This window comes from Bufo bufo, chromosome 3, assembly GCF_905171765.1.
Source record: "Bufo bufo chromosome 3, aBufBuf1.1, whole genome shotgun sequence".
Classification (NCBI taxonomy): Eukaryota; Metazoa; Chordata; class Amphibia; order Anura; family Bufonidae; genus Bufo; species Bufo bufo.
In genome coordinates this window covers 28,761,140-28,787,072 of record NC_053391.1, presented here as the reverse complement: position 1 = coordinate 28,787,072, position 25,933 = coordinate 28,761,140, and the positions used below count along the sequence as shown (strand labels likewise).

The 25,933-nt window shown below is 44.6% G+C and overlaps 1 protein-coding gene across 1 annotated transcript; it reads right to left on the bottom strand.

Annotated features, from left to right (window-relative positions):
- Positions 1-3,000: 3,000 nt before the first annotated feature.
- LOC120994438 (apovitellenin-1-like) lies at positions 3,001-24,950 on the bottom strand. Its single transcript, XM_040422995.1, has 4 exons — positions 24,856-24,950; positions 14,971-15,068; positions 11,931-12,093; positions 3,001-3,282 (listed from the first exon to the last, which is right to left on the bottom strand). The coding sequence occupies exons 2-4, from the start codon at positions 15,020-15,022 to the stop codon at positions 3,192-3,194; spliced, it is 306 nt and encodes a 101-aa protein (XP_040278929.1). The 5' UTR covers positions 15,023-15,068; positions 24,856-24,950; the 3' UTR covers positions 3,001-3,191.
- Positions 24,951-25,933: the final 983 nt, after the last annotated feature.

Genomic DNA, 25,933 nt, shown 5'->3' with positions numbered 1-25,933 from the left:
TCCACTCTGTCGGGGGGCTCTACTTGTATAAGTGTGTAATAGAACAGGTTCTGTAGACATCTATGTGGAATCAGCTGACGATGGTGTAAAAGGAGTGCACTTCTTCTTGGGCTAACATTGACCTGTAATGCTGAGTTTATACTTGAGTTATTTGGTCAGTTTTGGCCCTGTGACTGCCCAAATAAGTTAAGTGTGCAGTGATTCTAAGAGCGACGCCTGTCATCTACATGTCATACTGGCTCACAGTATTATTTCACTACCACAGCAGACTCCCTATGCGTGTTACTGCAAGGCACAGTGTTCTACACCACTATAAAGGCTCTCTGCAGCCAGGAAACAGACTTTTTCTAATGCAATTCATCGCGAATAAATTCGGATCAAAGCAAATAAAAAATAAAAAAAATGTATTCATCTCTAGTGATAATGTCTCCTGTTAGAAACATGCAGCTATTCAGCTTCCTTCCAAAAAGGTAATGTAATTCATCCATTTTAAGTCAATGCTCAACCTTTAAAACAGACTTTCAAGCATAGTATGGATAATAGCTAAGCCAGCATATCATCTGCAGGTGACCGTCTTTGGTCTGGATCTGGAGGGTACTATTCCTCCTTGGAGAATATGCGTAGTAAGTATGCAGAGTATTGGGGTGACAAAGTAAATAATGAGGGCATCTGGGACAGCAGGGGGAAGGGGGGGGGAGAGCACATAAGGGGTTAATGCTCTGGCAGGAAAATCCAGGCAAAGGGTTGGTTTAATGTACAACCAAAGGAGTGACTTGAGGGAGGTATAAAAGAGCAGGAGGGAGGGGACCATTGTCAGAGAGGACGTGCCCCCGTCCCCCCCACCCCGCCCAAATTTGGTTTGGGAGTATCAGTTAATTTTGCTTGTGGTGTTTTTTGATTTTTCGTGGTGGTGTTTTTTCATTTTCTTTCTTTCTGAATTGTCAAAGCTGGCAGAAGGTAGCCCTGAAACAAGTGGGAAATCTTACATGCGTCGCTGCCTACAGTGGTTGGCATAACAGGAGGTTGGTGTCTTTGGAAAACAGGAAGTTGGGTTGCGTTAAGTTTGTTTTCATGGCTCACATTGTTAGATGTGGTTAAATAAAGCTGTGGCCACTCCACAATTTTGCACAAAAAGAGTGTGATGGTTTTATTTACAAGGTTTAGTTGAGTCTGGATGGTTTAATTCTAAGATAGTTGGTCACTCCCTGCAGTCTTGTCAGGCAGGCAGCTCGCCTCTGAGTTTCTGTGGAAAAGATAAATAAGCTTTCCTTCTAAAAGGAAAAGAAAATGCAGCCACTCTGATGCCACCAGATGTAAGATATGCTTATTGTCGTATCTTTTTCCCAGAAACCCATAGGAATGTTGCCTGGCCTACCATACTCTTTACACATACTAGTTGCTCTCCATAAGGAGAAATCGTACCCCTCTGATCCCAACCAAGGCCTCTCAGCTGACTAAGCTAATTCCGTCTGTTCTGCTAAAGGAAAAGTACATATGAAGAGCTGTTTGCAGATGAGATGCTGGAAAAGTTAATATCCAGTTTATGCATTAAGGCCTGCATAGCTATATCTGGTAGCGTGAGATGCTCAGTTTTATTATCTTTTTGGAAGGGAAATTGATTTGCATGTTGCTTTCCCAGAGGAGTATTAAGCATTTACCGGCTTATTCCCTCTCTAAAATGAGTTTTAGGAAATTTGCTAATCTGTAATATATAATTTTTTTTCCAGTGTACAACAGGAGGTGTTCACAGTTACGGCATATATGAAAAAATGCTTGCCAGGAGAAGGGTGGGTCTGATTACATGACAGCCAGTCTACAGGGAGATAGCAGGGACAAACTTCCAATATGCAAACACACTGTATTAACAGCAGTAAAACCATGAGTCACGGGACATGACCGGGACCGCGCAATAGGCACCATAGACAAAGGGAGCATGCACACAGTCACATTAAACTCCATACAGTCTCAGAGCTGTAGAGGGCCATGACATTGTGGCCGTTAAATTCTATAGGCCCATGCTGTATCTCTGTGTGCCTCTGATTTCCAAATATTTATTTTTTTATCCATTTGGTACAGCGTTGATGAGGTAGTCACCATATATATATCCTACAAAGATACTACCAGACCGCATGAAAATACAAAATAGTTTTATTACACATAATTCATGAATCAATACATTACAAAACAAAAGTGCAGAGACAAGGCGACATCACAGAGGAAGCTTAATATGGGTAATATATTCTGCCTTAATATTTTATACTATTGAAAGTACTTGCATTCGCACTTTACTTCTTTATTATCTTATGGAGCAGTATGAATTGTTACCAATATGTCTTCCTCTGTGATGGCGCCTTGTCTCTGCACTTGTTTTGTTTTGTGATGTATTCATTCATGAATTACGTGTAATAAAACAATTTTGTATTTTCATGCGGTCTGATAGTTTCTTTGTAGGATATATATATATTGTGACTCTTACCATAGGTGTGTTTAGTCAGATAGAATCGCTGATTTTGTTGCGGTAATAGGCCATTCTTTATTGGTTGAGGTATTCACCACTAGAATCATTGATTCTAGCAGAAAATGCCTCCATAATACAGTGTCGTACAGGTGCATCATAAGGCGGTACACTGAGGGCCTACATCTCCATAGTACAGTATTGTTCCAGGGCACTATATAACAGTATGCTGAGTATGTACGCATGTCTCCACTGTACATTATCGCACAGGAGCACTGTATGGCGGCACAGTAATGCCCACATCACCATAGTACAGCATTGCACAGGGGCCCTATATGGCAGAACACTGAGTATGTAGGTCTCTGTAGCACAGCATTGTACTGGTGCACAATATGGCAGCATGCTGAGTGCCTACATCACCATAGTACAGTCCTGTACAGAGGAACTATGCTCACTATGTGCCATCAGCATAGACCCTATAACCATCGCTTCTGACTTCATAACTGGATCACAGTCTGGACATCTAGAAATTGACAACCACCGTGTCTTCACTGTGAATTTTAATGAATGAAGGTTATTGATCTCACTGTGTTGTGTCCAACATTAACAGTAAAGCTTCAAACTGGTCAGACGAGGACATGGTCATCCCGACCCTACAAGTTTCCCAACACAGAAGAGAAAGGCAAATTCTAGAAGACGTATGAGGAGCCTGAGCTCCTGGTTGACTTTCACCATCTCACTGTGTCTTCTGCAGGAACTCTGTAATCTTCTGATAAATTTCCTGTGCTTTCAAGTTGAGATGAGACGTTGTTTTTAGTAGGTAGCCCCTGTGACAGACAATTATTGGATGTTAATATTGTTTTTATTTTTTCATAGACCTTTTCCTCTACTCTCATCAGACCTGCTTCCTAATGGGATCCCCATTCTAATCTCCCAGACTTCCACAGGGGCACATTTATATAGGAAGCCAAGAGGTTTACCAAGAGAAAACATTGATGACCTACTGTATCCACAAGATAGATCATGACTATCCCAGCACCCTCAGTTATCAGCTGCTTGAAGATGCTGTGGTACTCTATTGAGCGCCGCGGCCTCTTCCTAGACCAGTGACGCTATGTTAAGTGGTTGCATGACTTGTGTGACCCAGCGAATGATCCAGGGCTGGAATTAGGGATGAGCGAATCGACTTCGATTGAAACATCTGAAGTCGATTCGCGTAAAATTAGTTTCAATACTGTACGGAGCGAGCGCTCCGTACAGAATTAGAATGTAATGGCTCCAATGAACCGAAGTTATCACTTTGCAAAGTCTCACGAGACTTCGCATAATAACTTCAGACATTGATTTATACTATAAAAAAACATTTCCCGAACTCGAGTTTGGTTCCAACTTTGGAACCGAACCCGAGTTCGGGAAATGTTTTTTTACAGTAGAAATTGATTTATGAAGTTATTATTTGAAGTCTCGCAAGACTTCGCGAAATAATAACTTCGGCTCACTGGAGCCAATACATTCTAATACTGTATGGGGCTCCTGCTCCGTACAGTATTAGAACAGAGTTTTATGTGAATCGACTTTGAATATTTCATCAGAAGTCAATTTGCTCATCCCTAGTCGCTATGAGGAAAATTAAAAGGGAGACCAGAATTTCAAACTGCTTTTTAATGCCTTATTTCTAGGCTGAAATATGATCATTTGATGTTTAAGGTCGAAAGCCTGTGCCTGCACTACTAAGAAATTCGGACCACAGTGTGCCCCCTTCTGGTTTCTGTGCACATTGTTCTGGTGTGGATCACCAAATACAACATGGTGCTCTCCCAGCTAATAGCTTCTGAACTAAAAGTCAACTTACCGTATGCTTCGCTTTATAAGATGCACTTCATGATCCATTGAATCTCTATTACTGGAATTGTACATAGTTCACTATCTTCCATTGCTTCTACAAGAGATTACCACTCAGACCTCTTCGTACATCGGTGGTAGAATAAACAGTATGGTATATAGATCCTATCTGACTTGAATGGGGACGATAAATGTGACAGAAATGTGTTGTTTTGATCATATCTCAGCATAGAAGTAAGATATTAACCCCTTAATGACTTAGGACGTACCGGTACGGCAAGTTTGCCGAGTCCTTAAGAACCCATGATGTACCGGTACGTCCTAACTTTAACCCCTTCAGGACACAGCCCTATTTCACCTTAAGGACTTGCCCATTTTTTGCAAATCTGACCAGTGTCACTTTAAGTGGTGATAACTTTAAAACACTTTGACTTATCCAGGCCATTCTGAGATCGTTTTTTCATCACATATTGTACTTCATGACACTGATAAAATGAAGTAAAAAAAAAATCATTTTTATAAAAAAATACCAAATTTACCAAATTTTTTTAAAAAATAGCAAATTTCCAAGTTTCAATTTCTCTACTTCTATAATACATAGTAATACCTACAAAAATAGTTATTACTTTACATTCCCCATATGTCTACTTAATGTTTGGATCACTTTGGGAATGAAATTTTATTTTTGGGGGATGTTACAAGGCTTAGAAGTTTAGAAGCAAATCTTGAAATTTTTCAGAAATTTTAAAAAACCCACTTTTTAGGGACCAGTTCAGGTCTGAAGTCACTTTGTGAGGCTTACATAATAGAAACCACCCATTCTAGAAACTGCACCCCTCAAGGTATTCAAAACTGATTTTACAAACGTCGTTAACCCTTTAGGTGTTCCACAAGAGTTAATGGCAAATGGTGATAAAATGTCAGAATTTAGATTTTTTGGCAAATTTTCAATTTTAATCAATTTTTTTCAGTAACAAAGCAAGGGTTAACAGCCAAACAAAATGCTATATTTATTGCCTCGATTCTGTAGTTTGCAAAAACACCCCATATGTGGCCGTAAACTACTGTACTGGCACACAGTAGGGCGTAGAGGGAAAGGTGCGCCGTATGGTTTTTGGAAGGCAGATTTTGCTGGACTGGTTTATTTACACCATGTCCCATTTGAAGCCCCCCTGATGCACCCCTAGAGTAGAAACTCCATAAAAGTGACCCCATCTAATAAACTACACCCCTCAAGGTATTCAAAACTGATTTTACAAACTTTGTTAACCCTTTAGGTGTTGCACAGGATTTAATGGAAAATAGAGATACAATTTCAAAATTTCACTTTTTTGGCAGATTTTCCATTTTTATATTTTTTTCCAGTTACAAAGCAAGGGTTAACAGCCAAACAAAACTCAATATTTATGGCTCTGATTCTGTAGTTTACAGAAACACCCCATATGTGGTCGTAAACCGCTGTACGGGCACACGGCAGGGTGCAGAAGGAAAGGAATGCCATACGGTTTTTGGAAGGCAGATTTTGCTGGACTGGTTTATTTACACCATGTCCCATTTGAAGCCCCCCTGATGCACCCCTAGAGTAGAAACTCCAAAAAAGTGACGCCATTTTAGAAACTACGGGATAGGATGGCAGTTTTGTTGGTACTAGTATAGGGTACATATGATTTTTGGTTGCTCTATATTACACTTTTTGTGAGGCAAGGTAACAAGAAATAGCTTTTTTGGCAGCGTTAATTTTTTTTGTTATTTACAAAATTCATCTGACAGGTTAGATCATGTGATATTTTTATAAAGCAGGTTGTCACGGACGCGGCGATACCTAATATGTATACAATTTTTTTTATTTATGTAAGTTTTACACAATGATTTCATTTTTGAAACAAAAAAAATCATGTTTTAGTGTCTCCATAGTCTGAGAGCCATAGTTTTTTCAGTTTTTGGGCGATTATCTTAGGTAGGGTCTCATTTTTGTGGGGTGAGATGGTTTGATTGGCACTATTTTGGGGTGCATATGTCTTTTTGATCGCTTGCTATTACACTTTTTGTGACGTAAGATGACAAAAAATGGCTTTTTTTACACAGTTTTTTTTTTTTTTTACGGTGGTCACCTGAGGGGTTAGGTCATGTGATATTTTTATAGAGCCGGTCGATACGAACGTGGCAATACCCAATATGTATACTTTTTTTTATTTATGTAAGTTTTACACAGTGATTTCATTTTTGAAACCAAAAAAATCATGTTTTAGTGTTTCCATAGTCTAAGAGCCATAGTTTTTTCAGTTTTTGGGCGATTATCTTCAGGAGGGTATGATTTTTGCGGAATGAGATGACGGTTTGATTGGTACTATTTTGGCGCACATGCGACTTTTTTGATCACTTTTATGACCTTTTTTGGGAAGTAAGGTGGGCAAAATTTTAATTTCCTCATAGTTTTTATTTTTTTATTTTTATGGTGTTCACCGTGCAGGGAAAGTAACATGACCGTTTTATAGATCAGGTCGTTTGACCCAGACCCACTTGGTTCTTGAAGATCTAGTGGGTCTGATGTCTGTATAATACAGTACAGTACACTATATAGTGTATTGTACTGTATTTTACTTACACTTTGTCTGAACAGATCTATGCCTTTAGCACAGATCTGTTCAGCACCATGGACAGCAGGATGCCTGTTGCCATGGGAACCTTCCCCGTCTGCACAGTTGTGGCCACAACTGAGCAGACGGGGAAGGGGAAGAAGGGGGGCTCCTTCTGTGACCCCATCCTGTCCGGGGGCTGCAAAGGCACCACCCGCCAGCCGAAAATCTATTTTCGGCATATTAAAGTTTCTGATCCCCGCGGTCAGGGACCGCGGGGATCAGAAACTGCAGAAAGCGCAGCAAACCGCAGGTCTAAATTGACCTGCAGTTTGCTGCAATCGCCGACACGGGGGGGTCACAGGATGGGGGTCACAGGATGATTTGAGCAGGCACCTTGTTCCGATCACCTCCCGCCGGGAATCGGTGATCGGAACAACACATGACGTACCGGTATGTCATGTGTCCTTAAGGACTCGGGAAACATGCCGTACCGGTACGTCATGTGTCCTTAAGGGGTTAAAACTACATTGCGGCGCGGCGGGGGTTAATCAGAACAGAATGTCTGCTGAAATCATTCAGCGGGCATTCTGTCACAATGCCAGGGGGGGGGGGTCATGTGACCCCCCCGCATCGGCGATCGCAGCAAACCGCAGGTCATTTCAGACCTGCGGTTTGCTGTGTTTCCGGTCCATTCGGGTCTCCGGTGACCCGATGAACCGGAAAAGGACGGTGATCGGTGGTGTGATTACAAATCACCAATCACAGTCCGAGCATTTGGGGGCGGCGGTGCTGTCCTTGGTGCTGGCGGTGCTGTCCTTGGTGCTGATTGGTGCGGGAAAGAGGCGGGAGATTCAAACTCCCGGCGCTCCTCTCTCCCCTCCTCTTCCTGCTGCTGCTCCTGCACCGTCCTGCACCAGCTCCTGCGATCCCCCTGTCGGCACCCATCACTCTCCTGCACCCATCACTCTCCAGGTAAGTTAGGGTCAGTGAGGGAGAGGCACGATTAGGCAGGGTTAGAAGGGAGTGTTAGTTAGGGGAAAAAAAAAAAACTTTATCTGATTTATTGTTTCTGGTGGTTGGGGTCCACAGCACTTAGCTGTGAGACCCTGTACCCACCCAGGAGTGCTGCCACTTCCCCCCCGTCCAGCCACTGTTAGCACAACGCCCACCCCACTGCTGATCAGCAAGTTTGAACATTTTTTTTTTTTTTTTTAACACTTGTCCATTTTTTTTTTTACTAAAAAGTACTTGAACACCCGTGCCCCCACACACACGCACATACAATAAAGTTTTACACGCACGCACATACACACGCACAGACACATACCCACGGCCCGCCGTTCGTTCTCGGCCGAGGAGGCATACGCCCAGCTTGCCTCCGACTCCGAGAGCCCCAGTGAGGATGAGGATGACCCCACGTTCCACTTGTCATCCGCATCCTCCTCATCATCATCTGATGACGATGAGCCCCCAAGGCGGCGGAGACGCCGCCAGGCGGAGCCAGGGGCCCCGCATGCTAGGGACCCTGTGGCCCACACCAGTACGAGCTGCCCTGGGACTCGTACTGGTTTCCCAGCCCACCAAATAAGCCCACCGGAGCCCCCTACCGTTGAACTTAGCTGTTGTCCACCAGTGGATTTTAAGCCCGAGATTCCGGATTTTGTTGGCAATCCAGGAATCCAGATTCCCACAGTGGGCTTCACTGAAATGGACTTTTTTTTTTTTTTTTTCAGTGACCCATTTGTGAATCTGATGGTTGAGCAGACGAACCTGTACGCCCAACAGTTTGTTGCTCAGCACCCGGGCATCACCCCTGTCCCTGTGCCAGGTATCGTGGCAACGGTCCTCAAGCCCGATTGTATCGTTGACTACAATGGGTATATGGGAGGAGTTGATCTCTCTGATCAAATCCTCAAGCCATATAATGCCATGCGCAAAACCCGGGCATGGTACAAAAAAGTTGCGGTCTACTTGGTACAGGTTGCCTTGTACAACACTTTTGTACTATCCCGAAGTGCTGGCAGCACAGGGACATTCCTCCAATTCTATGAGGCAGTCCTCAAGGCCCTGATCTTTTCTGACCGGGAAAGAGCAGGCCGGAGTACCTCGGGAACTGGAGGCGCCTGGATCGTCCCTGGCCAACACTTTCCAGGTGTGGTCCCCCATACTGGAAAGAAGGGACGGACCCCAAAAAAGTGCAGAGTGTGTCACAGGAGGGGGATACGGAAGGACACCACCACTCAATGTGACACTTGCCCCGATCATCCGGGCCTCTGCATTATTGGTTGCTTCAGGGAGTACCACACCTCCATGGAGTACAACATTTTTATAATCCCCAACAGTCCCCTAGAGAACATAAAAAACTATGGCTCTCAGACTTTGGAGACACGGAAACAATTTTTTTCCCCAAAAAATCTTAGTTTTAGTGCAGGCATCCTCAAACTGCGGCCCTCCATATGTTGTAAAACTAAAATCCCAGCATGCCCAGACGACCTACAGCTATCAGCAGGGCATGGTGGGAATTGTAGTTTTACATCTGGAGGGCCGCAGTTTGAGGATGCCTGCTTAGTGTTTCCAAAGTCTGAGAGCCATACATATTGGGCATCGCCGCGTCCATAAAAATCTTCTCTATAAAAATAACATTTAACCCAACCCCCCCGGATGAACAGCGTAAAAAATAAAATAAATGTGTAAATAAAAAAACGTTTTTTGTCATTTAACATCACAAAAAGTGTAATAGCGAGCAATCAAAATGTCATATGCACCCCCAATTAGTGCCAATAAAACCGCCATCTCATCCCACAAAAAAATAGCCCCTACATTAGATAGTCGCCCAACAAAAAAAAAAAAACTGTAGCTCCCAGGCTATGGAGATACTAAAATAATTTATTTTTGTTCCTAAAATGATAATATAGTGTAAAATCTAAATAAATTTTAAAATGTAGACATATTATGTATCGCCGCGTCCGTAAGAATCTGCCCTATAAAAATAACATTTGACTAAACCCCTCGGATGAACAGCGTTAAAAATATAAAATAAAAACGGTGCCAAAACACCAATTTTTTGGCAAAAGTTCCATTTGAATCCTTTTTTCCCGGTAATAAAGCAAGAGTTAACAGTCAAACAAAACTAAATATTTATTGCTCTGATTCTGTAGTTTGCAGAAACACCCCATATGTAAATGGCTATATAGCCACACAGCAGGGCATAGAACGAAGGGAATGCCATATGGTTTCTGGAAGGCAGATTTTGATGGACTGGTTTATTTACACCATGTCCCATCAGAAGCCCCCCTGATGTAGCCTAGACTAGAAACTTCAAAAAAGTGACCCCATCTAAGAAACTACACCCCTCAAGGTATTCAAAAGTTACTTTACAAACTATGTTAACCCTTTAGATGTTCCACAAAACTAAATAGCGAATGTAGAAACAATTTTAGAATTTTTTTTTTTTACCTTGCCTCAAAAAAGTGTAATATAGAGCAACCAAAAATCCTATTTACCCTAAAATACTCCCAAAACAACAACGACCTTATCCCGTAGTTTCCTAGATGGGGTCACTTTTATGGAGTTTCTACTCTAGGGGTGCAGCAGGGGGCTTGAAAGGGTACATGGTGTAAATTAACCAGTACAGTAAAATCTGCCTTCCAAAAACCATATGGCGTTCCCCTTCTTCTATGTCCTGCCGTTTAGCCAAATAGTAGTTTACGACCACATATGGGGTGTTTCTGCAAACTACAGAATCAGGGAAACCCATATTGAGTTTTGTTTGGCAGTTAACCCTTACTTTATTACTGGAAAAAATGGATTAAAATGGAAAATTTTCCAAAAAATAGAAATTCCAAAATTGTTTCTCCTTCTGCCATTAACTCTTGTGGAACACCTAAAGGGTTAACAAAGTTTGTAAACCCAGTTTTGAATACCTTGAGGGGTGTACTTTCTTAGATGGAGTCACTTTTTTGGAATTTCTATTCTAGGGGTGCAACGGGGGGCTTGAAATGGGACATGATATAAACAAAACCAGTCCTGCAAAATCTGCCATCCAAAACCCATATGGCGTTCCCCTCCTTCTATGTCCTCCCAATCAGTAGTTTAGGACCACATATGAGGTGTTTTTGCAAACTACAGATTCAGGGCAACCCATATTGAGTTTTGTTGAGCTGTTAACCCTTACTTTATTACTGTAAAAAATTGATTAAAAAGGAAAGTTTTCAAAAAAAATCTAAATTCTAAAATTGTTTCTCCATCTGCTATTAACTCTTGTGGAACACCTAAAGGGTTAACAAAGTTTGTAAACCCAGTTTTAAATACCTTGAGGGGTGTAGTTTCTAAAATGGGGTCATTTTTGGGTGGTTTCTATTACGTAAGCCTCACAAAGTGACTTCAGACCTGGACTAGTCCATAAAAAGTGGGATTTGGAAAATTTATGAAAAATTTCAAAATTTGCTTCTAAACTTCTAAGCTATGTAACATCCACCAAAAATAAAATGGCATTCCCAAAATGATACAAACATGAAGTAGACACATGGGGAATGTAAAGTCATCACAATTTTTTGGGGTATTACTATGTATTACAGAAGTAGAGAAACTGAAACTTTGAAATTTGCTAATTTTTCAAAATTTTTGGTACATTTGGTATTTTTTTATGCTAACAAATTAACTTTTTTGACCCAATTTTAGAAGTGTCATGAAGTACAATATGTGACGAAAAAACAATCTCAGAACGGCCAGGGTAAGTCAAAGCGTTTTAAAGTTATCAGCACTTAAAGTGACACTGGTCAGATTTGCAAAAAATGGGCAAGTCCTTAAGGTGAAATAGGGCTGAGTCCTTAAGGGGTTAAAAAACAGTTTCCACATGTTTCATGTACCCTTTGTAATGTTCTTCTGGTAGATAGCTAAAACGATAAAATCGATTTCAAAATTAGACCAAAAATAGTCAGTCAAAATGAAGTTTCAGTGCACAATGGGGAAATAGGGCAATTTATGGACCAAGGAGAGATTAGGACATAGAAAAGCATTATTTTTTTTAAAGAAAATGATATGTAAATTTGTACCGTATTTCTTGAACCAGAGGTTTTTCAAAAAGCTCCATAAGGGCCTTTCCAGATTCTGGAGAGATATCATTCACATACTGATAAATAGAGAAGGCCACTGCATCCGGAATGATCAGCCAGTCGTTACGCACATGTCTCTTGGATATGCCTTTTCCATCAACTCCTGTTGAGGGTTGTAGTGAAATCAGAAAATACAATAAAAGATTGTAAAACTGGTGAAACAGATTGTAAAGAATGGATGTTCCCACTCTGTGTGTACATGACAAAAACAAAATCCACCTTCTTTAAATTATATGGCTTTATGTATCAGGACATAATAAAAAATGTTCTGGTCTGTAGAAGGCCTTAAAGAGGTGATGCAAGAATGAAGGGGGACCTGCAAAAGGAAGATTACTTACCTCCTTCTATGCTCCTTCTTCTCCTAGCCTGCAATGTTTCCCTGGGCTCCAGTGATGTCAACATCAGGTTTCACACTGCTGCAGCCAATCAAAGGCCATGATGGTGTCAGGCTCCCCTTGTGACCATTTGTCATGACACGAGGTGAGCCAGACACCACCATGGCCGTCGACTGGCTGTGGCGACGTCAAACCAGATGTTAAGATTTGGTAAATACAACCTCAGAGGAACGACAACATGGGGGGGGGGGGGGGGAGAGCGGATAATGCCCTTAGGAGTAGCCCCAATCCAAGTGTGTTCAAATGACATGGCAGATCCACATCCGCATGTAACACTACTAATCAAATAAGCTTGGTTAGTGGATCATCAGTAAGTATGACCACCTCTTTAAAAGCAGAAGTTTGGGCAGTTTGCTGGTCTGGAGCATTCAAGTGTGTGTTAACAGAATACTAAGTGGGAAAGACATCAGTAATGGTTCTTAGAGAAACAGTATTGCTGCCCATCAATCTGGAAAGGATTATAAGGCTATTCCAAAATAATTTGAAGCCCATCATTCTAAAGCGAGAAAGAGTATTCACAAGTGGAAGACATTCAAGACAGCTGACAATCTTCCTAGGAATGGACATCGCAGATAATTTACCCCAAGGTCAGATCCTGCAATGCGCCTATTTTATTGCCTTTTGCTACATGCCCATCATTTATACTTTTTGATGTTTTTTAATGGATTATAATTTAGATTATATATTTCTCTACAGAAATGCCATAGTTCAACCTTTCTTGAAAATGTATCTTTCCCTAGGGAGAGGTTGTAGCACAGACCAAGGCACAGAGCTTTTTACCCATCTTCAGCAGGGGAACCCGTCTCCACCAAACAAGTATATTATCAATGGCCTATCCTCAGGAGATCATCAATAACTGATCGGTGAGGGTCAGACTACCAGCCCTCCTGCCGATCAATGTTTGAAGTGGCTGTGGTGCCTCCTCACAGCATGCTAAGCATTGTGAATTGTTTAGCATTGCCCAGGCACAATCACTTGACTGGAACTGAGCTGCAAAGAGTCCATGTGACTGATGGGTGCCTTTGGACCGATTTTCCCCGTTACCCCTTTTCGCTGCTTTATTCAGAACTACAAACTGTCACAGAGGGAGTGCCACCAGCAACAATGGTGAAGTGAATAGTCTCCAAAAACAGTACAGGTAACATCACTGTCTTGAGGACCTGCAAAGAAAATAGTCATGTGACCACAGGTGCACATGTATAGCACAAGTCTCCTCCTATAATCCCAAAGACTACTTCTGTGGCGAAACCAACCTCGCCACTGGGTTTTGGAGAGGCCTATTTACCAGCCTCTTGCCTCAGGATTATGGCCCATACTAACTTTAAAGGAGAAGACAGACCGGCCGCACAGCCTAAATCTGTCTTTGGAATTGTATGTTTTTATGTGAGGGTACCCAGATAGCTAATTTTATTGTATTCGTGTATTCTGAGTGCCATTCACCTAATGATATGCACTCAGACTTGAGCTATCTGGGAATATGTTAAATGTCTGTGTTTGCTGTGGGAGTGTGACATTGTGTGTTTGGGTGGTGATTTCTGTCCTGTTGTCTCCACATGTGTATTGGCGATTTCCCTTTGTCCTGAGAGATAATTGAATTGCCCCTCGGGTGTCTCCAGGGCAGAGAGGAGGAAACCATGATGCATTGTGGGGATGTGTTGTGTCTGTGTATCCTGAGTTGCTGCATATCTGTCCTGTGTCACAGTCTTCCTTCTGGTCCCCTAGGGGCGTGTCCACCAGATGGGGACCTGCATAAATACGGGCTGGTAGCCCTCAATAAAGTGTGCTGCTTTATACCTTCATGAAGTCTTGGCTCATGTTTGGGGAATGCGATAACTACACTCTTGGGGATTGCTATATCACAATACTCCCCTGAGTATAAGCTCTTGTAAGAGCTTGTTCCTGGTTCCTGTCTCTGGATTTAGGAGCGGTTCACCCACTGGAGCCTGGAGCCTTGTCGTAGGTCCAGGGTGGGTAGGAGACGGCGAGACCTCCACCAAGCTTCGGCGGTTCGTGGGGTCTGCAGTGCTGACGGTGTCAAGTGGAGTGCTTGGAGTCCTCTGGAAGCACTAGGAGCAACTATCGACGGAGGTACCCGGTCGGGGTGCTAGGCGTTCCGTTACAACTTCCAAATGAGTGTCATCAGAGCATGGCGCCCCCACATTGTTGCATTTTCATGTTCTCAACAGGGCTCTCTTGGAACAGCCCCTAAACTACTGTGCTGTTTCTTGTTAGACATGGTGCCCAGAGTCACATTTTCACATCACTGTTTAATTGAGAACTGGAGGCCACTACAATCTGTCACTGAAGTAATTCCACCAGCAACAATGGTCAAGTAAAGAGTCACCATACACAGTACAGCTAACACTCACTGCTCTGAGGACCTGCAGAGGAAATAGTCATGTGACCATAGGTCCTGCACTCCTAGGAATGTCTTCATCATCATTAAGAATTTCAAAGTGGTAGCATTAAACAGCACAAACAGTCAATTACACACATTTCCAAGAGATCTCTGTTACTGTCTATGAATGAACAGTGGATTTGTGGGGGTCTTCTATATGTTAAGTGCTAAATAAAGACATACATACCATAGGACAGGAGCAACAGAAAACAGGTTGCTGTAATAATCTGCAGACGCATGGCTTTATCCCAGCAGTTGAAAAGTTATATAAATCTGAAATAGACTCTGCAAAAATAAGAAGATTATGGGTGGAGGGTCCTAAATCACTATCATATTGGCAAGTTTCTAGGAGGCATAAACACAAAATTATATAAAAGGTCTGACACGTTGATAGTTGTGGTACATGGCAATGATACACTGACACTCTTCAGATTTTTTGGGGTCCTATACAGGCCAACCGTGTGCCCCTCATCCCCACCAGCCCTTCTCATATTCATAACAAGTGTGGGGATTCGCTCTGGTAGGCAGGTTAGCGGACGCAGTATAGAGGCAACAACAAAGTCTTTAACTTAAATAGTTCAATGTTTATTCACACGGAAGGCAAAACAAAATAACAGTTTGCAGTCTTGGTGTTTGTTCACACCATGGAAAGTCCACAGAACACAAACATTCACCTTGTTAGCAGTTTTTCAACAGCGGTCCCCAGCAGGCTTTAGGGGCCTATTTTCTAGCATGCGGCTCTCAGCCCTTTTGCATGGCACACATCTTCAGATCCCAAACCACAGAGACTCCACAGCTTCACTGTGAGATGGAGGAAAATCCTCCATCTCACAGTTCTTTTTATAAGCCTCCCAAGAGACCCGGCCTGGAACTGTCAGGGCCCTTGGTGTGCGCTGTGACACTTTTTCCATGCTTGCTGTTGCCTGTGGCAACGTGTTGCTGTTTCAGCAAGCGGGGGCAGTGTCACGGCCTTTGTGGTGTGCGCCGTGACATGGTTGCCTTGCATGTTGTTGCCTGCGGCAACGTGCAGCTTTTTATGCTGGTGTTTGCACTTCCCCTTTAAGTTGTTTCCTCTCTGTCTGGTGCTGGAGGGGTTAACCACCTTGTTGGGTGTGGTCACTAGGTGCTTCAACTTACCTGTGGCTAGAGGCCAGAAGTCAGTGGTACTCCAGCCATGGTGTGTGCTGGAGTTATGCTCCTGGTCTTCATGTTTCATCTCCCAGAGTGTGGGCCTCCTAGTGGGACATCGAGGTCTCCAGCGATATCTTCCCTCCCTTACATGTGTATGTTTGGTGTGGGGTTATGTTTTGGTGTGTTGTAATGTCTAGCTTGGTGTTCCATGTCTGGTATGTTTGGTGATATCTTCCAGCATGGTTGCTTGACATTTCCCCTGTTTGTTGTCTTCCTCCGGAAGGGGGCTGGTTTCCTGGAGGGGTGAACCAATAGCTTGTATGCTGCGATGCTCGGGGCCACCGTGCATCTTGCTGCATGATAGTCCAGGCAGTAACTAGTCAGCTGGTTTCCTGTATGTGTTGTTTGTACGGTGCCCGGTTTGGTGTGCAGGCTCCTGTACGTATGCACGGTTCCAGTCGTGGTGGCAGAGGTAGGTAAGTGTTTTCCGGTGTTCTTACTTGATGATCCAGTTGCTGCATATGGTATTTTCCTTTCCCTGCTTCTAGACCTTTTGAGACTCCTGTTCTTCCGTGTCCTGGAAGAACAGGGCACCTCTCCTTAGCTCTTAGTAGGAGCCGTCCCATATCAGCTTTACAGCCATACTAAACAGCTGATGTCTCTTACCTTACTGAGGCCAGGAACCTCGGTGACATGTACCGACTATCAATAATGGCCCCTTGTTCCTTCCTACATACCTTCCGCTTTGTTCAACCCTGAGGGGGTGGAAACACATTAAACAGTGTACCCGGGACAAGGCACCCGCGTTTCCTAGTAACTGGCCTGCCCTGTGTTCCACCGAAAATTAGAAATTTTGCAAAGACAGAAACCACCGGGTGACCCGGGCATTTCTGTCTTTGGCCTTGCTTATCCATTTAAGAGGGGAGTGGTCTGTCACCAGACGAAACTTTCTCCCCAACAAATAATAGCGGAGAGACTCGAGTGTCCACTTGATAGCCAAGCACTCTCTCTCCACTATACTATACTTGGTCTCTGCTGGGATAAGCTTTCGGATGAGGAAGACAACGGGATTCTCCTCCCTGTTGACCTCCTGAGACAGTACAGCACCGAGACCCACCTCGGAGGCATTGGTCTGTACTATAAACTCCCTTCTGAAGTCGGGCATCACCAAAACCGGGGACCCACACAGGGCCGACTTCAAAGCGGAGAAAGCTTTTTCCGCCTGCTCATTCCAGTGGACCGTCACTGACTTACGTCCCTTCAAAAGGCCTGTCAATGGTGCGGCCATTGTGGCAAAGTGGGGTACAAACCTCATATACTATCCCACCATTCCCAGGAACGACTTTACATGCCGAGTAGTGACCGGTCGGGGCCAATTCCGAATTGCCTCAATTTTGTTCACCTGAGGTTTGATAACTCTGCATCCAATTACATACCCCAAGTACTTGGTCTCTTCTAACCCTATCGCGCACTTTTTTGGGTTGGCGGTCAAGCCAGCCTTCCTAAGATGTCAACTACAGCCTATACTTTAGGTAGGTGACTTTCCCAGTCGGTGCTGTGGATAACGATATCGTCCAGGTACGCCAAAACGTACCGATGATGTGGACGGAGTGCAATGTACATTAGCCTTTGAAACGTGGCGGAAGCGCCATGTAGACCAAAGGTTAAACCTTGTACTGATACAACCCCTCTGATGTGATGAAAGCCGTTTTTTCCTTGGCAGCCTCCGTCAAGAGTACCTGCCATTACCCTTTGGTGAGGTCCAACACAGAAAAATACCGGGCTTGGCCTAACTTCTCAATAAGCTCATCCACTCGGGGCATGGGATATGCGTCAAACTTGGAAACTTCATTAAGTTTGCGGAAGTCTTTACAGAATCGTAATGTCCCGTCCGTCTTGGGTATTAAGACTATCGGACTGGCCCATTCACTTTTTGACTCCTCGGTGACACCTAGCTGTAACATCAGCTGCACTTCTTCCGAGATTGCTTGTCGCCGCGACTCAGGTACCCGGTATGGTTTCAACTGGATTCTGGCCTGAGGCTCAGTGACAATGTCATGTCGGATGATAGAAGTGCATCCAGGGAGGTCTGGAAACACATCAGTGTTTCTGCTGACGAACTCCCTGGCCTCCTGAGTCTGTTTATAGGAACGGTTGTCAGCAATCTTTACTGTGGCAACTGCTTCCCTCGTTTAAGACCGTGGGGGGCTGTTGTCCATACTGGTCTCCCTATCTTTCCACGGTTTTAACAAGTTTACATGGTACACCTGCTCCGGCTTTCTCCGTCCGGGCTGGTGTACCTTGTAGGTTACCTCCCCAACTTTTTCGAGCACTTCGTAGGGACCCTGCCACCTAGCCAGGAACTTACTGTCCACTGTCGTCACCAGAACCAAAACCCAATCTCCCGGGTTAAAATTCTGAACCCGAGCCTGGCGATTATAGACCCTACTCTGGGCTCGCTGGGCTGCCTCCATATGTTCCCTAACCAGCGGCAATACTGTCTCCATCCGCTCTTGCATTTGAGTGACATACTTAATCACACTTTTATGCGGTGTGGGTTGTTGTTCCCACGCCTCTTTGGCTATGTCCAACAACCAACATGGATGTCGGCCATACAGAAGTTTGAAGGGTGAGAACCCCGTAGAGGCTTGGGGCACTTCTCGCACTGTGAACATGAGATAGGGCAGTAGCAGATCCCAATCCCTTCCATCTTTAGACACCACCCGCTTTAACAAGTTTTTTAAAGTTTGATTAAGCCTTTCTACCAGGCCGTCCGTTTGCTGGTGATATACGAACGTCCGCAACTGTTTGATCTGTAGCAGTTTACTGAGTTCCCTCATGACTTTTGACATAAAAGTGGTCCCCTGGTCGGTCAGAATTTCTTTAGGAAGGCCCACTCGGAAAAACATCTTCACTAACTCTTTGGCTATGAGTTTGGCCGAGGTATGTCGCGGGGTTGTCTCCTCCACCGAAGTGGCGGTCACCCCTACCGCTGGCCTTTCGGTCTCAGGTTCCCAGGGTTCTGGTCTCCCCCCTCTGCTAGGGTTATCCCTGTCTCATATGTATTGGTGACTCTCGCCTCAGGCCACAGTGACGGAAAACCGGGGAAGTCTCTCCCAATTATTAATTCATACTGTAATTTTGTGGCGACGGCCACCTCATGAGTCCACCTGCCGGCCACCGTTGACAGATAGACCAGGGCGGTGGGATAGTCCTTTAAGTCTCCATGAATGCACACCACGCCGACTTTTCGGCCAGTATACTCGGTGGGCCTCACCAGGGCAGCTCTTATCAGGGACACCAGGCTCCCTGAATCCAGCAGTGCCACCTCCAGAATGTCCCCCACTTTCACCTGGCACAGATGGCTATTGTCTATAGTCTCGGAGGTACCTGTGGCACACAGCTTCCTGGCATACAATGAGTGACGGTAGCCATAGTTGGTATCCATGGGTTCACCCTGATGGGGACAGTAGCCTCGTAGCGCTCCACCAGGTCGACTATCTCTAAGGCATTACCAGGAGACACCTGGCCGATCCAGTGCTGGAGAGGGTACGGCAAAGTCCTCCAGAACACATCCGCCAACAGATGGTCCAGCATAGCAGTGGGAGTCAATACGTCAGGCTGCAGCCATTTTTGAAACCGGTGTAGCAGGTCATAATATTGTGGTCTTGTGGGTTCAGCCGGGTTAAATTCCCACTGATGCACCCGCTGGGCCCGGACTAATACATTCACCCCCAGTCTTGCCAGGATCTCACCTTTTACGGTTGGGTAGTCAGCCGCTTGATCATCTGGTAGATCGAACAACACTTGCTGGGGTCCAGACACCAGGAACGGAGCGACGACCTCAGACCACTGGTCTCGGGGTAACTGCTCCCTCACGGCCACCTTTTCGAACACCACCAGATAGGTCTCGATGTCATCCGAGTGGGTCATCTTAGGGATCGCCACACGGACAGCTTTCCGGGCATCGTGAACGTTCTGGGACGCTCCTGCCCCTTGCAACTTCATCATATATTGTAATAGCAGCTGGTAGTTTCCTGCTGCTGCAAGTTAGCCTCCACAAGGGCATTCACGACCACCTCCATTTTGTCAGGGGACACGGGTCGTAACCTTGCCGGCTTAATATAGGACATACACTCGTGCCCGAGAAAAACAAAACACTTTTTGGCCTTTAGGCCTGCCTCACTGTATTTGCCCGCATCCGACACGCAATCACAAAGTCTTTAAAGAGGACCTTTCACCGATCCTGACATTGTGAACTTAGGCTACTTTCACACTTGCGGCAGAGAGATCCGGCAAGCAGTTCCGTCGCCGGAACTGCCTGCCGGATCAGGCAAAATGTATGCTAACTGATGGCATTAGTAAGACTGATCAGGATCCTGATCAGTCTTAAAAATGCCTGATCAGTCGAAAAAATGCATTGAAATGCCGGATCCGTCTTTCCGGTGTCATCCGGCAAAAACGGATCCGGCATTTATTTTTTCACCTTTTTTTCAGTCTGCGCATGCGCATACCAGAAGGACGGATCCGGCATTCCGGTATTCTGAATGCCGGATCCGGCACTAATACATTCCTATGGGAAAAAATGCCTGATCCGGCATTCAGGCAAGTCTTCAGTTTTTTTAGCCGGAGATAAAACCGTAGCATGCTACGGTTTTCTCTTTTGCCTGATCAGTCAAAACGACTGAACTGAAGACATCCTGATGCAAACTGAACGGATTACTCTCCATTCAGAATGCATGGGGACATACCTGATCAGTTCTTTTCCGGTATAGAGCCCCTGTGACGGAACTCTATGCCGGAAAAGAACAACGCAAGTGTGAAAGTAGCCTTACTCTCCATTCAGAATGCATGGGGACATACCTGATCAGTTCTTTTCCGGTATAGAGCCCCTGTGACGGAACTCTATGCCGGAAAAGAACAACGCAAGTGTGAAAGTAGCCTAAGTATCATGACATATACAGTGGCGCCGAGGGATCTCACTGCACTTACTATTATCCCTGGGCGCCTCTCCGTTCTCCCGTTATGTCCTCCGGTATGTTCGGGGACTTGGTTATAGTAGGCGGAGTCTGCCCTTGTTCTGCTGGGCGTTTCCTTCTCCTAGGCTGTAGCGCTGGCCAATCGCATTGCAGAGCCCACAGCCTGGGAGAAAAAACCTCCCAGGCTGTGAGCTCTGCGCTGAATAGTAAGTACAAAACTCATAGTAATAGTTTTAATGTTTTTTTGTTCCTTTTTTATTTTTTTGTAACATTAAAGAGGTCTTTCCATCTAGGATATGCCACCAATGTCAAATAGGTCACCTGGGACAAACTCCTGGCTAAAAGTGGCCATCCCAAAGAAGAGTGTGCCGCGAAAGTGCAGCCACCAGTATGGGATTTCCAAAAATAGATAAGTGGCAGCAAATTCACAGCGCGAGGCTAGGCGAGATGTCTAGCCCTGTCACTCAAAGGGAAAGGGGAGAGGTACAGAGAGCACAGGGAGTGATGCATTAGTGGTGCTACTAGTGCTAGGACCAGCCCCCTGGTGCTCCAACTGTGTGATGTACGTAAATGTAAAATTGAATATATCTCAGCCATTTTTAAATCTTTATAGGAAAGAAAGGTATTGTTTTACACAGCATAATCAGACCAGGCAATATGTGTGGTTTAATAGGGTTGCTGACAGAGGCTATTTAAAAAAAAAAAAGCTGAAAACTGAATGTTGCACTTTCCTGCCATAACCTTTACTAAACACACAATTTTACATGATCTTTGTTGGGAATTGAACCTCAGGATTTCTTTAAGACAGGCAGCAGGTTTATCACTACACTACAGGGGAGCACCCAGGAATTTTGTCTAGGGGGGGTCTGAAAGGCAAAAAAATGTGGCATGTGTAGTGCGGGGGGGGGGGGGGTGGCTGTAGTGTGTTGCGCTGATTCTTTTACTTGGCCATTTCTAAAAGCTCTGCAGGAATGGAACAATTTTTTTTATCCCCGCCCATTATTAAAAGCCCCTCCTACATATAATAGGCCACGCCCAACAAACACTGTACAGCTGACATTCTATTGTTGAGGCCTGTCTCTACACATCATACGGAGAGGGGAGGGTCTGTCCTGGCTGCACTGCCTGCTTATACAACAAGCTACAGCCAGGAAGCTCCTCCGCTCTCCTCCCTCCCCAGATTCTGCTCAAGGCCTGTGGTTCCCCCCTACCATCTGTCACCCGCCCGTGGCCTGCTGACCCCTTTGGCCGTCCTCACCCAGCTCTGAATACTCCTTCTGCAAATGGCAGGGGGAGGAGCCGGAGCATCTCCTCTCCTACATAGCGCCCCATACCTCTTACATCCAGTGATGTCACCTTTGTTGTAGACGTTCTCTTTCTTTATCTTCTCCATTCAGACCAGACCGCCATGATGATTTTTCAGCCATCTCCCGTCTCTGCAGAGATTAACAAACAGACATTAGTTTCCCACATTTCCATCATCTTCTGAACACCCTTTCCTGCCACCCCCAATACTATACTGCAGAGAAAGTCCCCCTGGAAATACTACTACCACACAGATAGTGCCCCCTTCAACAATTATTGGCACACAGTGCTCTAAAAAATAACTGCGCCCAGACACTAATAGTATAAAGATAATGTCCCCCAAAAATTATTGTGCTAAGCTGATACTGTGCCAGGGTGCCCCCCAAAGTAACAGTGCTCCCCAAAATCCCACCAATAGAAATAATTCTCTGCCAGAGCACACTTAGTAGTAATAATGCCCCTATAGTGCCCATACTAATAATCATGTTCCTCATAGACCCCCAGTAGTAGTAAAGCTAATACCCCCCTAGTAGTAATAATTCTCCCTATAATATGACAGTACATGAAATACCCCCGCTTAGTGCCCGCAGTTGAGCTAATGTCCCCATAATGTATGCCAGTATAAAATACCCCTATATAGTGCCCCAGTAAATGCCCTCATAGTGCTCCTCTCCCCCTTTCCCATAGTGTCCCCCATAATATGCCAGTAAAAAATGCCCCTTCTAAGTGCCACCATATGCCACAATAGTGCTCCACTCCCCCATAGTGCCCCCAAATAATGCCCCATAGTGCCGCTCTCCCCTATAGTGCCATTAAAAAATGCCCCTTCTAAGTGCCACCATATGCCCCTTTAGAGCCCCCACTTCCCCATAGTGCCCCCAAATAATGCCCCCATAGTGCCACCAGATGCCCCATAGTGCCGTTCTCCCCTATAGTGCCCCCCATAATGTGTCAATAAAAAAAAGCCCCTTTAGACCCCCCAGATGCCCCCATAGTTCTCCTCTCCCCTATGGTGCCCCCCCCATAATGTGCCAGTAAAAAATGCCCCCTTAGTGCCACCAGATGCCATAATGCCCCCCATAATGTGCCAATAAGAAAAAAAGTCCCCTTTAGAACCCCCACTTCCCCCATAGTGCCCCCAAATAATGCCCCTATAGTGCCACCAGATGCCCCATAGTGCCGTTTTCTCCTATAGTGCCTCCCATAATGTGTCAATAAAAAAAAGCCCCTTTAGAGCCCCCAGATGCCCCCCATAGTGCTCCTCTCCCCCATGGTGCCCCCCCATAATGTGCCAGTAAGAATTGCCCCCCAGAGTGCCACCACCAAAAAAAATTGGGCTGTAAGAATTGTCAGATGCCCCCATAGTGCCAGCTCCCCCCACCCCCCTCCCCAAAAAAATAAAAAATAGAAAAAACTGATACTTACCTCCATCAGTAGCGATGTGATGCAGGCTCTTCCGACCTGTGTCCCTGCTGTGTGCTGCCCGGCTCAGGCGGCGTGATGATGACGTCATCGCGCCGCCTGAGCCGGCCTCTGATAGGCTGCAGGCATTAGTGCCTGCGGCCTATCAGAAGAACAGGGGAGGGACACACCTCTCCCTCCCCTGCCGCAGCAAAGGCATCTGTATCGCTGTCCTGAGGACAGCGATACAGATGGATATGGAGATGAACGCTTCCACAATGGAAGCGCTCATCTCCTAATGCCCGCCGCCACCACCGCCGCTGCCGCAATTACATCCAGGGCCGCGCCGCCTGTGGTGATCGGCGGTGCGGCCCTGAGGGATAAAAAAAAAAATGTCTGGTTGTTCTAGGGGGGGTCCAGACCCGCTGGACCCCCCTGTAGGTGCGCCACTTATAACTGCTTTGTTATAATAATAGGATTTTATGTGCTTAAAAAGCAACTAAACAGTAATACTATATATTTAATATTATGCCTGTGAAGAAATCAAACTATTTAGAAGCTTTTTTAGGCAGATAAAATGCTATCCTTCTAACAGTATAGTTCTATAGTGTAGTGGTAAACCTGCTGCCTGCTTTGCTGTATGTCTGGGGGTTAAATTCCCAACAGAGACCTATAAAATATTTTTTTCAGTACAGGTTATGTCAGAAAAATGCCATAACCTAGTAGAAGAAAAGCTGGAAAGTAAAAGTTTATTTTTTTCTGCCATAACTAAGTATTCCGATTTTTTCAACCATAACCTGTAAAATAATGTGTTTAATAAATGTCTATGTGCTGGGAGAGGATATGGAATAAAGGGGCCACTCACTGATTCTTAGGGTACATGATAAAGACAAACTGACTTTTGGGGTATTGGACAAAGACACACGGACACTTAGGGTACAGGATAATGTCACACCTATAGTTGGGGTGAAGGATAATGTCACACCTACACTTGGGGTACAGGATTATGACACTGACACTTGGGGTACAGGATAATGACGCTGACACTTGGGGTACAGGATAATGACACGTTGACATTAGAGGTAAAGGATAATGACAACAAGAAAATGATACACTGAGTCTTTGGACACAGGATAATGACACTGACACTTGGACTCATGGGCTTCTTTGAAATGTGTCTTTAAAATGTGATATATATATAGTGTGTGTGTGTGTGGGAGGGGATGTTGTGTTATTTTATAGTTTCTTTTACTTACCGCTATTTATGCAGCCACCAGGCACTCAGCGCTCTCTGGATGATCCTGGAGATGGTGACGATAATAGAATAGAAAATAAACAGCTCACATGTCATTATTTGCAGGACAAAATCCAGTTTGCGTAACTTTGGCATCAAATTTAAATAAACCCTTCAAAAGTTTAACTGGTAAAGGTTCTTCTTGCTTTTTACAATCCCAAAAACATACAAAACCAAGATACTTTTCTAACAGAAGAAGAAAAAAAATCAAGAAGCCAAAAAGAAGAAGATGGAAGGGGACAATATTGATGTCCATTATCCATGGTGGTCTAGGGTAACAAAGAAGCTAATATTGATATTAATTTTCCATGAAGGCCTAGGGTGATACAGGGGACAATGTATTCAATCAATTATGCTTGGTGATCTAGGTTGATGAATGAGCTAATAGTGATATTCATTTTCCATGGTGATCTAGGCTGATGAAGGGGACAATAATGATATCCATTATTCACGGTGGTCTAGGTTGACGAAGGAGCTAATATTGATATAAATTTCCCCTGAAGGTCTAGGGGACAATGTATTTAATCCATTATTTTGGTGGTCTAGGGTGATGAAGGAGCAAATATTGATATTTATTTTCCATGGTGGTTTAGGTTGATGAAGGTGACAATACTAGTATTCATTAGCCATAGTGGACTAAGGTGAGAAATATGCTAATATTGGTATTTTCATAGTGGTGTAGGGTGGTTTAAAGGGGTTGTCTATCCACAAGATAGGGGGCAAGTAAAAGAAAAATAGTGAAGGGTAAGGGATCTGATCATTGGGACCACCACCGATCACAAGAACAGCGGTCATGTACCTCCCCTTATGAATGTCACCACAGTCAAGAATGCATGCTTCCACTCGATCCTTCTATTGCCGTTAGAGATAGAGTGGAAAGACACATATTTGACATTTTTGTGATTGTGAGAGTCCTAGTGGCTGAACCCTCACCGGTCAGACACTCATTCACCATCCAGAAAAGTGATACAACTTTGTTTTTCAGGACAGGGGAAGCAGATAATACAGCAGTATGTGCAGCAATGTCATGGGTAATAAAT

What these genes read in the sequence shown, in the direction of transcription:
- LOC120994438 (XM_040422995.1), bottom strand. Translation starts at nt 15,022, where the DNA reads ATGCGTCTGCAGATTATTACAGCAACCTGTTTTCTGTTGCTCCTGTCC. An exon ending in TCTGTTGCTCCTGTCCTATG is followed by an intron (nt 12,094 to 14,970) that starts GTATGTATGTCT and finishes AACCCTCAACAG; the next exon opens with GAGTTGATGGAAAAGGCATA. An exon ending in CCTCTGGTTCAAGAAATACG is followed by an intron (nt 3,283 to 11,930) that starts GTACAAATTTAC and finishes TGTCTGTCACAG; the next exon opens with GGGCTACCTACTAAAAACAA.